This window comes from Podarcis cretensis (genome assembly GCF_951804945.1).
Source record: "Podarcis cretensis genome assembly, chromosome: 16".
In the NCBI taxonomy this organism is placed as follows: domain Eukaryota; kingdom Metazoa; phylum Chordata; class Lepidosauria; order Squamata; family Lacertidae; genus Podarcis; species Podarcis cretensis.
In genome coordinates this window covers 41,151,669-41,164,444 of record NC_137186.1, presented here as the reverse complement: position 1 = coordinate 41,164,444, position 12,776 = coordinate 41,151,669, and the positions used below count along the sequence as shown (strand labels likewise).

General features: G+C 43.9%; 1 protein-coding gene across 2 annotated transcripts in view; it reads right to left on the bottom strand.

Moving 5' to 3' along the window:
- Nucleotides 1-12,776, bottom strand: part of DNAH10 (dynein axonemal heavy chain 10) — a 118,746-nt gene that overhangs the window by 96,924 nt on the left and 9,046 nt on the right. For both annotated transcript variants that reach the window (XM_079957700.1, XM_079957701.1), the window contains 6 exons: nt 11,301-11,416; nt 9,070-9,286; nt 8,454-8,611; nt 6,011-6,241; nt 4,818-5,008; nt 4,258-4,456 (listed from right to left, as the gene is read on the bottom strand). In XM_079957700.1, coding sequence (XP_079813826.1) covers nt 4,258-4,456; nt 4,818-5,008; nt 6,011-6,241; nt 8,454-8,611; nt 9,070-9,286; nt 11,301-11,416 — 1,112 coding nt within the window. The remainder of the gene's footprint in view (nt 1-4,257; nt 4,457-4,817; nt 5,009-6,010; nt 6,242-8,453; nt 8,612-9,069; nt 9,287-11,300; nt 11,417-12,776) is intronic.

Genomic DNA, 12,776 nt, shown 5'->3' with positions numbered 1-12,776 from the left:
AAGGGAAAAGAAGGTGGGAGAGAAATGCACAAGTATATTTATGACAACAAAAAGGAAGTACGGATTAGATAATAACAAATGCACTTCATTTAACAAAATTTATATACCTTTTGATTGTAATAAAACCTGTAAAGTGATTCACTCTTTTAAAAAAACAGAAGATAATTAAAATAAGCAGTAAGCTAAAAAGAGATTAAAACATGTGTCAACACTCTACATTTCTGAGTTGGCTTGCCAGCACACAAAGATGTATTAAGCAGGCACCAAAAGGAGTATGGCAAAAGAGCCTGCTGCATGTCAACAGGCAGGGAGTTCCAAAGTGTAGGGGCTGCCACACTAATACAGTGGTGCCTCACAAGACGAAATTAATCCGTTCCACGATTTTTTTCGTCTAGCGAATTTTTCGTCTTGCGAAGCACGAAATCCCATAGGAATGCACTGAAAATCAATTAATGCGTTCCTATGGTCAAAAAAAGTCCAAACAAAGCCAAATTTGGTACAAAAAGAGTTTATTAACTGCTCTTTAAAGTCACACATACTGTAAAGAGCATTTCAAAAACTGAAGGAACAATAAATTAAGTTTATAAACATGACAGAAAAACATTTAAAAATCAACAAAGTATACAGTACATTTTCTAAGACTCTGGGGGACCACTCGAAGAAGGCTCCTCTTCCACTCTTTGCTTCTTGCTCAAGAACCTGTCCATGGTCTGCTGCTTCATCTGCCTTTTCAGTACCTCCCTGAAAGGCGACATGACCCTCGTATCGTAAGTGTTCCCAAGGTCATGTGCCACGTGCTTGTCAGGGTGGTGCCGCTCTGCAAAAGCCTGCACCTCCTTCCACTTCAGGCAAATGTCCCTCAGTTCTTTGGAGGACAGCCGTTCCTCAGTTGCTTCCTCCTCTTCCAGCGAGGCCCACTCCTGCGCAGCCTCTGCCTGCAGTTCGACCAGCTCCTGGGTGGTCAGCTCATGGTCGTGCTCCTCCACCAGCTCGCAGACGTCCTCCTCTGTGACCTCCAGGCCCATGGTCCTCCCCAAGGCGACAATGTCCTGCAGCACTGTTGACTCTGGTGCATCCGAGTCACTTGGTGCCACACAGTCCGGCCACAGGCTGCGCCAAGCGCAATTCAAATTTCTCTGGCTGAGCCCATTCCAGGCCGTGGTGACATCTTCAAGCAGGTGACGATGTCGAAGTGGTCCTTCCAGAATTCCCGCAGGGTGATGGTGGTGCAATCAGTCACCTCGAAGCATCGCCTGAAAAGCTCCTTGGTGTAGAGTTTTTTGAAATTGGCGATGACCTGCTGATCCATCGGCTGGAGCAGTGGCGTGGGGTTAGGCGGCAGGAACATGATGTTGATGAAGCTGAACTCCTCCAACAAGTCCACCTCAAGGCCTTTAGGATGAGCAGGGGCATTGTCCATCAGAAGCAAAGCCTTCAGCGACAGGTCGTTGTCCAGCAGGTACTGTTTGACAGCAGGGCCAAAAGCAAGATTGACCCAGTCCACAAACAGCACACGTGTGACCCAAGCCTTGCTGTTGGATCGCCACATGACACTCAGCTGCTCCTTGTCGATCTTGTGTCTCTTGAAGGCCCGTGGGTTCTCCGAGTGGTACACCAGCAGGGGCTTGATCTTCAGGTCGCCGCTTGCGTTGGCACAGAAGAGCAGGGTCAGACGGTCCTTCATGGGCTTGTGGCCAGGCAACTTGGCCTCCTCCTATGTGATGAAAGTCCTTTTGGGCATCCTCTTCCAAAACAGCCCGGTCTTGTCGCAGTTGAAGACCTGCTGTGGAACGTAGCCCTCCGTCTTCACAACCTCCAGGAACTCCGCTGCAAACTCATCAGCCACAGGAACATCAGAACTGGCAGCCTCTCCATGCCTGACCACGCTGTGGATTCCAGATCTTGCCTTGAACCGGTCAAACCAACCTCTGCTTGCCTTGAAGACTTCTGGCTCGCCTGAGGTTCCTGGCTATTCCCGGACGAGGTCTGCGTGCAAGGCCTTGGCCTTCTCACAAATGACAGCCTCAGTCACTGTGTCCCCTGCACGCTGCTTCTCTTCTATCCAGATGAGCAGCAACTTCTCGACCTCTTCCAGAACAGCTGGGCGGTTCTTGACGATCCTGGTGACTCCCTTGGCTGCATCAGTCGCCAGGATCTTCTCCCTCATCTTCAGGATGGTCCCGATGGTCGATGGATTCCTCCCGTACTCCCTGGCGAGGTCCGTCACACGCATTCCACCGTCGTGCTTCCGGATGATCTCCTTCTTCATTTCCAGCGTCACCTTCTCCTTCTTCCTCTCGCCGGTCTTCTTGGGTCCCATGGCAGCACAGCTCCTACCTTCGTAAACTCACACACAAAAAAAGGAAAATCAGTGATGTGCTTCAAATCCAAAAAATGCAAAAGCACCCAGCCACCCACCACACAGAAATTAAAACCCAGAACCAAGTCCTTGAATCCCAAACACCCCAACCCAAAATCCAAAAACCCCCAAAAAAGTTTTAAAAGTTTAACTTACCAAATGGATGCAAAAGAAGTTCTGGAAAAGCTTCAGCAATCAATCACCGAAGTCTTCAGAAACTTCAAATGGCTGCAAAAGAAGTTTTGGAAAAGCTTCAAAAATCACCAAAGTCTTCAAAAACCTCAACTGTTCCCCCAGCCACCCACCAACCCACCACACAGAAATTGCAAACCCCTCCCCAACTGCTCCCCCAGCCCCTCCCCAACTGCTGCAAACCCCTCCCCAACTGTTCCCCCAGCCAACCAGCACACAGAAATTCAAACCCTGAAAAAAAAATTTCAAAAAAAACCAACATGGCCCAATGGTCACAGAAAATCTTAAAAATTCAAAAAAAAAAAAACCCCCACAAGCTCCCAGATTCTTGGAAAAGCCTCCCCAACTGTTCCCCCAGCCACCCAACACACAGAAATTCAAACTCAGAAAATTTTTTTCAAAAAAAACCAACATGGCCCAATGGTCACAGAAAATCTTAAAAATTAAAAAAAAAAACCCCACAAGCTCCCAGATTCCTGCAAAATCCTCCCCAACTGTTCCCCCAGCCACCCAGCACACAGAAATTCAAACTCAGAATTTTTTTTAAAAAACACAACATGGCCCAATGGTCACAGAAAAATCTTAAAAATTCAAAAAAAAAAAACCCCACAAGCTCCCAGATTCTCGCAGAAACCCCCCCAACACCAAGTCCTTGAATCCCAAACACCCCAACCCAAAATCCAAAAACCCCCCAAAAAGTTTTAAAAGTTTCACTTACCAAATGGATGCTAAAGAAGTTCTGGAAAAGTTTTGGAAAAGCTTCGAAAATGAGCAAAGTCTGAAAAAAGGCTACCAAACCGCGTGCTAACAGTTGCTCCTTGAAGTCAAGTCGCAACTGCAGCTGTTCAAGCAAGGCACACTTGGTTTTAACGGTTTTAAGACAAAGGAAACAAAGTCGCAAGACGTTTTCATCTTGCGAAGCAAGCCCATAGGGAAATTCGTCTTGCGAAGCAACTCGAAAACGGAAAACTCTTTCGTCTAGCGAGTTTTCCATCTTGCGAGGCGTTCGTCTTGTGGGGCACCACTGTAGATCAATTTATTGCAAGTAGAGAATGAGTATTATGTAGCACCTGTAATTGTAGCAGTTCTGCAGACCGAAGCAGTTGCATGGACATATGTAGGGCAATGCAAGAGAGTATATTGCAGCCATTCCAGAGGCCAGCAAAGTTGTGGCCCAATAAAACGTGTTTCAAGAGAGAAGCCAATATTGGACAGTGAAATGAATGGAAGCCAGTGTTCAAATGTTTGGGGTGGTGTTGCAGGGAGTTTCTCATGTAGGGAAATATTAAGAAATGTGATTCTTCCCCTGCAGTCTGAAGTTATTCTATCACCTGAGCCTTACAGCACCTCATTTGGAGTCCAGACTCCAGCCATCAGTTTTGGCCAATTTATTCATTTGTTTTATTAAATTTATATCCCACCCGTAGGAACTCAGAGTGGCAAACCCATCAGTGATCTAATAAAGAACAAAACAAAAAACACCAGCTCTCCTTGATGCTTTGTTAAAGTGAAATTTTAAATTCTGAGTCCACACAAGGAGTAAATGTATGTCATTGCTCTTGTGCAAAAGATGTGAGGAAAGCCTGTGCGTCTTTGGAGCTCTGAGTGTGTCTTGAAACTCAAGCACACATTAGGAGACCTTAGACTGGGCTCAACAAATGATGTAAAGAAAACCCTATTCTTCAGTAATTCATGCATGCTCTTACCTGCAATATGTTATAGAGGTCTTGACAGATTATGGCCATATAATCTGTTTTTTCAAATAAACGCTTCCTGTCAAATTCCCATCGTGCGTCTCTTCCTGAAGCTTCAATTTTGGCACGGATGTCAAAGTAGGACTCCTTCCAAATTTCAAGGGTCCGTTTGGCTTCTATCATTTTGGTTTTTGCAAGTTGCCTGTCTTCCCTATGAGCCCATAAAAAAGCACGGGGGAAAATTGATCCAAAATTCAAAAAGAAAAGACAGCCATATTCAGCACTCAAAAGATTAAATGTATTTCTTGCCTTTCATCATAGAAACTAATAACCTTTGGACCCTGGCACTACAAAAAATGGCATGTTGTGCTATGCAGTGGGTGTAACTCTAAACAATGGTCTAGAGATGAGGCAAGTAAGTGATGAAAAACCAGATTTACACTGCAGCACACATTCCTGAGGATGGCTCCTGATCTGAAGGGAGTCGCACTCAACCTGGGTGTGCAAAGTAACTGGTGCAAGGTCCTGAGAACAAGACTTTAGCTTAGTTTACAGAAGGGAATGCCACATACTTGAACAAAGTCCGTAGATCCACAACCTTGCAGACCCTTGCCGAGATCTCCCAGGCAATCCTTTCCATTAGGGGGATCATCCTTTCATCCTTGTTGTAGTGCCGTGAAATAATCCACACCATTCTCAAGGCATTCATCAGTGAGGGAATTGTATCCAAGACAATGTTGAAGCCAGTGCCGTGTGTTAAATTCTGTTGAGTCAATGGCAAATATTGTAAAAAAAATATCAGTATGAAGGAATAGGACACATGTTTTTGGAAACATAAAATGAGGTACAGCCCAAAGAATGGAAAAGGAAACGGGTAGGGAGTGCATAGTAGGGTCACTGAGGGCCCCCAACAGAAAGGTTCTACTGAATTAATTAAACATATCCAAGATGGTAGCTGACCAGGAACACTACTCGGGGGAAAGGGCGTCTCCTTATTTCATCTCCAAAGGATCTGAGCAGCCTTGGGGCTGCTTGGCTGCACCATTCTGAGTCTCTAATGCTGTTGTCACTATTTACAAACTCTGTCCAGGAAGTGATGCAGGCTATACCAATACATAAAAGGGGAGAAGTTGTTGGTACCCTTAATTGCATCTCCAGGTTGTTGTTTTTTTAGAGGTGATACATGAGATGGTTTGCAAGCAAATGGCCCTAGATTCAGTTCCTGGTAGCACCAATGATTTAAGAGAAAGGCCCTTTGCTACAAGAAGCAGCTGCTATTGCTCCTTGTTAATAACAGAGTGTTGTTGGCTGTGTTTGTACTCTGCAATAAGCCATTAACCATAGCTTACTGTGCAGTCCCTCTTTACTCCTCCATGAATATGCAGAGGCAGCAAACAATGAACCATAGCTTAGCATTACATCCAAACCAGGAATTGTGGTTTGTTTTGCTTAAACAAAGCACGACTAGTAAGCCAAGAATAAACCTTAGTGTGCCACCATAGCTTGTTTGGAGGGAGCCAAACCACAATCCCTGGTTGGCTCATAATACCAAGCTAGAGGAATGTGACTTCTTTCCTCTCATTGCTAGTAGACAGGAGCAAAGAGGGCATGTATGGCAAAGCATGTTTTATGGCTTACTGTGATGTACAAATGAGTCATCATGAGGTGTTAAAAAATTATGAACTCTGTATCCAAAACTTTTGGACATTGTTGGACAGTGCCCTGCTGCTACTGAATGTTACATATACAGCTGATAAAAACCTACCTTTAGGTGTCGTTCAAGAGTAGAAAGGAACCTCACATTATCAACTGCCTCCACATGGTGCTTGCAGAGCTCATTTATGACTATCTGCAAGCTATCCACAATTGCTATGTTAGCTGCCGTGAGCACTTCCAAGACCTTTTTGACTAAGGGCAGTTTGAGCTGCTGAGTGAGGGCACTCAACGTAGCATTTCTCTCTCGCCACAGGTCAATCTCAGCTAGTGGGCCATTCCCCTGAGGAAGAAAGGAACTAAGATGAGACCAGGTACTTTGGAATAAAGGCAGACACATCACACAAACTCTGATCAGTAAGCCTGCAGGGTGTTTTTCCCATGGACCCATATACTGCAACATTTTTGTGTCCAGCCGGTAGCACACAGGGAAGCAAGCTGTATAGTAAAACAACTACAACAGGGCGGTCCAACCTCTGAAACCAAATGAGCCACAAAAGTCCTTTGACACAGAACCTGGGGGCCACACACAAAATTAACACAAATTTCCATATCAGTAAATTAAAATGTTTGCAATATAGTTAATATTATTGAATATACACAATTAATGTATTTAATTAAATATAAATATTTAAATACAAATTAATATATTGAATTAAATACACAATTTAATATATTTATTGATTACACAGATTTAATACAAAACAGACGCATGCGCTTTTGTTAACAACACAGGCATCAATGAGATGTTTGAGCTAGAGAATTCTTCACAAGTTGATCAATGCCTTGAGGTTAATTGTTGACATCCACAGGCAACTCTCAAGTGAATTGTCTGCTAAATTGTTTCAAGTTTTGGACTTTATGAAGTTCACAGAAACCCACCCAAAGCGCAAACTTCTCTGTATTACAAAAAAGAAAGCGAAGTATTCCATACTGAAACATACACAGATATCTACCCACTCCACACTTCTTCTCTGCATTGTTTGCTCCCTGGTGCTCTGGAGCCCTGGGGACACAGCTATGCTCCAAGTGGGCTCAAGAGCGCAGCCTGGTGGCTCCACAGAGCTCCTCCAGCAGCAGAGCAGCAGCAGCAGCCTGCCTTAGGCCACCAGCCTGGCTGTGCTGCCCTGGCAGAGGTAGAGGGTGGGGAGCTGGAGGGCCGCCAAAAACAGCTTCGAGGGCCACATACAACCCAATGGGCCATGTGTCTGACCACTCTGAGCTACACAATACATACCGACATATTCACTTCTAGTCATTTCACCTCAAAAATGGAACAAATAAAACCAGAAAATGAAGGTCATAGAGCTGGAAAAGGTATAACTATGGCTCCTCAAATTTGGAATGCCCACTGGACCACTTGATAGTATCATTTAGGTGACAGCTTTTAAGAACTGATAATATCAACTCAAGAGCAGTTTTTTATTTTTACTGTCTGTTTGGACAATTACTGCTTTGTTAGTTTATAAGTGTGTTTTTATTTTTCTGTTTTTATTGTATTTTTACTTTATCTTACTACTTTGCTAGCTGTCCTAAGTTGCAAGACATAATTCGTGCAAATGAAATAGATCTGTCAATGGCCATAAACCTTGAAAAGTAAACTGAACCTCTACATTTAGAAAGGAGCTTCAGGCACTTACCATGAAAGTTCTTTGTGGTTTGGATTGAACAAGACATCCATTAGAATGTCAGTCAGTCAATCCAGTCAGAAGGGCGGGGTATAAATGTTACTACTACTCCTACTACTAGTTAACTCCCTCTATTGCCTAATATGGCAGGGAAACTGTATGATAGGTTTTTAACCAGGTGCTGGACCTGTGTACGCCTCCTCTAGTTCCATCTGTATCCAAGCTGTAGACAGAAAAGTGCTGAGAAGATGTCCCCCTTTACATATCAGGACCAGAGAGAAGCAAAAGAGGGAAGCCCCTCCACTTTTGAGGAAGCCTAGCACAAGCTAGAGTGACTTAGGGCAATAAATCAGGGTGTCTTTGCATTTGCTGGAGATGCAACAGGTCCAGGAGTTTCAGAGCACTCATAGAATCATAGAGTTGGAAGAGACCACAAGGGCCATCGAGTCCAACCCCCTGCCAAGCAGGAAACACCATCAGAGCACTCCTAGAAGCTCTGAAACGCTATCTGTGAAATAAACATCTGGGTTTACCAATTGGCAGCTCAGGAAGTCTGCAGCAATACTGAGAAAGAAGTATAAAAAGCTGAGAAGCTGCTTGGAAGTGTTGCTGTCCTGGTTGAAAGTGGGAAAAGAGCTGGAGGAGGAACTCATGGGATTAGCATCTGGTTAAAAATCAACCACACAGTTTCCCTGCCTTTCTATGTTAACCCATCCTCAGACACCTAAGACAGAGAAACAATAAACCTCAGAATATCAGATGCTAGGAACAGACCACAGGAGAAGGGGTGTTACCATCTTGCCTGCTTGTGGGCTTCCCAGCAGACCTAACTGGCCACTGGGAAAACAGAATGCTGAAATAGATTACCTGGGGGACCTTTTTCAGAAGCTCTTCATCTGCTGAGGATATCAACATGAGCCAATTGGCTGCAAGTGTCTCCAGTGTATCAACCACATCCCGATCATTGGCAAGGTCATTCACATCACCATCTAAGCTTATGGTTGGCATTTCTAACTTAATTTCCCCTGTTGAAAGAAAATATTATTAGTTACAGTAAAAATGTCCCAATCATTAATGAAATAGACAAGAATATTCCCTAGCTTGTCGGTTTCATCAGAAAGCAGAGAAGACATGGCATTATAGATTATACTGACAAGTCTCTTCTTGAACCTTCTAAATTTCTCCAGAGAGCAAAGAATGGAGAAAAGGTGAAGGTAATAAATTTGGGTGAAGCTAGGGTTGCCATATTTCAAACACTGAAAATCCGGACAGAAAAGTTGTTGAGCTTACGACTGCAGTATTCCAGATGTGTCTGGGAAATTCCAGGTATATGGCAACCCTAGGTGATACTAACAAGCATTTCCTCCTACACATACTTTTGTACAAAGAAGAGATTAAAATATATAAAAATGCATTTCACACATTTACACCACCCAACCAGTAGTGCTTTAAGAAGCCCACATAAGATCAAACTGAGACTTACCTTCTATCTGCTGTATGGTTCTCTGAATGTGGCTTAGGAATTTCTGCATATTCATCAAGAACTCATTCCTTAGGCTATGCAAGCTGTTCAATGCTTCTGGTGATGTTTTTTTCTTCACAACAGGCTGAGCATCTTCACCTTCTGCCTTTTCTGGTTCTGGGTGAGGAATGGACTCATCCATATCATATTGGTTATGACACATTGCAGGCAGAAAGACCTGAAAATACAAGCATGTTTTGTTTAACTGTGTTCTACAGTGGTGCCCCGCAAGACGAATGCCTCGCAAGACGAAAAACCCGCTAGACAAAAGGGTTTTCCGTTTTTGAGGCGCTTCGCAAGACGAATTTCCCTATGGGCTTGCTTCGCAAGACGAAAACATCTTGAGAGTCTTGCGATTTTTTTCGCTCCCCCCCCCCCTTTTTCTAAGCTGCTAAGCCGCTAATAGCGCTAATCCGCTAAGCCGCTAATAGGGTTGCTTCGCAAGACGAAAAAACCTCTAGACGAAGAGACTCGCAGAACGGATTCTTTTCGTCTTGCGAGGCACCACTGTATTTGCTTTCATTTAAAATATAATGGCTAAATTCATTTGTAACTTTGAAACAGTTAAAAGCAAAAAGTTAGTTATAGCTGCTGCTATGTGTGAAAGTAATGACAATCCATCTTCTCTGGAGGAAGAGGGGACAGCTAGCCCAGCATTATTGATATAGGTCTAATACATATCAGAAGATAGTCCCACTATGTTATTTCCAGGAGGGTTTGTGCAAAAGAAGCAATTCCAGGGTGTCTTCTTAGGCTGCATGCAGTCAATGGAAGGTCCCCCGCCCCCAATGAACTCTGCTCTTCCTTTCCTAACTTCACTCCCGTAAAAACACATATTCGGACTATGGATCCTGATTGCCCTTTCTTATTCTGTTCAGGGGAGTGGCCCACCTTTTTCTCCCTCTTCTTCAAGTGCCTGACATGTTTATTTTTTTAAAAAAATCACTTTAGGGTTTTACCCTGTTTGTCCCTCCACAGAGGCATAGCAAGGTCAGGTGGTACCTGGTGTGGAAATTTTATGTCACCCCCCCCACACACACACACCGACAGCTCAGGGTAGGCTTGGGAGTCGCGGGCAGGTGGCACGCGGAATGTCACCCCCCTCAGCGATGACACCCAGGGCGGTCCACCCCCACCGCACCCCCCTTCCTACACCTCTGTCTTTCCCTCTCTGTATAAAACCATTTCTTGTTGTTGATTAAAAACTGGAGCTTGGAAATTGAAACAGCATTTTTCTTTGCTTAAGAGAAGTTTCCTGGAATAAAATAGCTGTCAGGAGGGGGAGGAGTCCATAATGGGCTCTTCCTGCTTCTTCTTGCTATTTTGTCTGAGACTCAATGTGTTTCTCTCCATCATTTGTGATAGGTTGAACCAAGAACTTTTTTCTGCAACAAAGTATGGTGAGGTCACCACCGGTCAAACACATAACCCAGACCAGTTAGCATAGAAAGCTACATGCCATCATCTGGGGGGCTTTTCTACTTTAAATGCTATGTAAACTCTGGTCTATTTTTTTAAAATGATGCTTAAATTATTATAAACCTTTACCTTGGAGTCACTCACTCTCAAACCCACTCATGACTGCTTGGGCTAATATCCAACTTACAAGTTTTGAATTACATCTAAAAATGGTAGTTCACTAAAATGAGTTGCTGATAAGGTAGTCACCAGAAATATATTGAAATTTTGTATGAGGTTTGAAGGGAGTGTCTATAGCACAGGAGCTAACTCCTATGGGCCGAGGTCCCTTCGCCCCCCCCCAAATAAAATATTTGAGGGGGCTGGGCCCCAAAGTTGATGGGCACTGCCATTCAAATAGCCACATCTTGTAATCAATTATGTGGGGCAGGACTTACTTGCCCCCCCCTATTTTATTCATGTTGGCATCCCTGGTCTATAGCAAGCATTTCCCCCATTGCTGTCACACCACACTAATAATGTGCTATGATTGATGAATGTAGAATTATAATTGTTTATTCAGCTATTACTTCTCTTGAAACCACTACCTTTACCTCACAGCTCGAGTGATTTCTATTATCACATGCATTTTCTATGATTCTGTATAAATAGTCATTAAATTCTGTAGAAAATCTGTGGACTCAAAATCACTGAGTTTTCAGCACCTCGGTCTCAGGGGTGGGGGAGCTATTTTTGGAAAAGAAATTTAAAAACAAACAAACAAAAACTTTCACCAGTGCAAAAAGCTGCTTCAGCATCAAGAGGGTATGGCCATTCAGTATGCCGTACTCCAGTACTTCCGGCAGGACGTCCTTCGCTTCAGTCAAGTCATTAGGTTCACTAACGGTTTCTAAGCAGCAAAAGAAGGCAAGGATTTGTTTAAAGAAATATTCTAACCCAACACTCCCGGTAAGTTCAGGAAAATCATGTGCCTTCTGGGACACTACTACATCCAAAAACAGCAGGTGAGCTTTCCTTTCTGCACACAGAAAACCAGCTAGCCTAGCCTAGATGTTTTATGCCTGGTATGCCAACTCCCCAAGGGCAGGCATATTATTTATTTATTTTATTTATAAAGAATAATTTAAGCTGCATGTCTAGTTTTATGAACTCCTCAGGATTTTTTCCAACAACTTAATACTGTACAACTATTTATAGGAATGCACTCAAAGACCATCTACATGCCTAGGAAAGTGTGTAGCTCTTCCACTGGTTGTAATGAGAGCTTTTTACTCAAAGTCTAACTGCAGTGCAAGATTGTGGTGGGGGAAAGAAGGTTAAATAAAAATTGAGGCACCTCACACCTGTAATTAATAAAGAAACAACTACTACTACTACAAAATACATCGTTAGGCCTTCACTAGCACACTGGTTCCTATTTTAAAAAACAAACAAACAACCCATGTATTTATTCTTTTCCATAGATCTCCATTTTACAAACAGTGACAACTTTAGCAAACTTCAAAGCAGAATGCCTGGTTTATCAGTACCTATTTGCAGTACTCTAGTTCCCACACAAGGGGACGCAGGTGGCGCTGTGGGTTAAAGCCTCAGCGCCTAGGGCTTGCCGATCGAAAGGTCGGCGGTTCGAATCCCTGCGGCGGGGTGTGCTCCCGCTGCTCGGTCCCAGCGCCTGCCAACCTAGCAGTTCGAAAGCACCTCCGGGTGCAAGTAGATAAATAGGGACCGCTTACCAGCGGGAAGGTAAACGGCGTTTCCGTGTGCGGCTCTGGCTCGCCAGAGCAGCGATGTCACGCTGGCCACGTGACCCGGAAGTGTCTCCGGACAGCGCTGGCCCCTGGACTCTTAAGTGAGATGGGCGCACAACCCCAGAGTCTGTCAAGACTGGCCCGTACGGGCAGGGGTACCTTTACCTTTACCTTTTAGTTCCCACACAAGCGTAGTCACCTGTAATGAATCCACTAGCATACATCCTTGCTTGTGTTCATTCTTTCATTGACAAACTTTTAAGAAGTAGCTGTTCCACTATCTCATTATTATTTAAATTTTTTAGTTTTTGCTGCAGGGAATTATAAATCTGCAGCCAGTGCTACTTGGAATGAAGATAAACTTTCTGATCCAGTCTTCAGATGACATACCACCATAGGCACACACTCAGGATAAGGATGGTCTGCTCATGGTTCACAAACTACCCTTAGGCAATCATATATCAATAGGCTAACTAGGTAGGATTCTGACTTTAGGGTTCT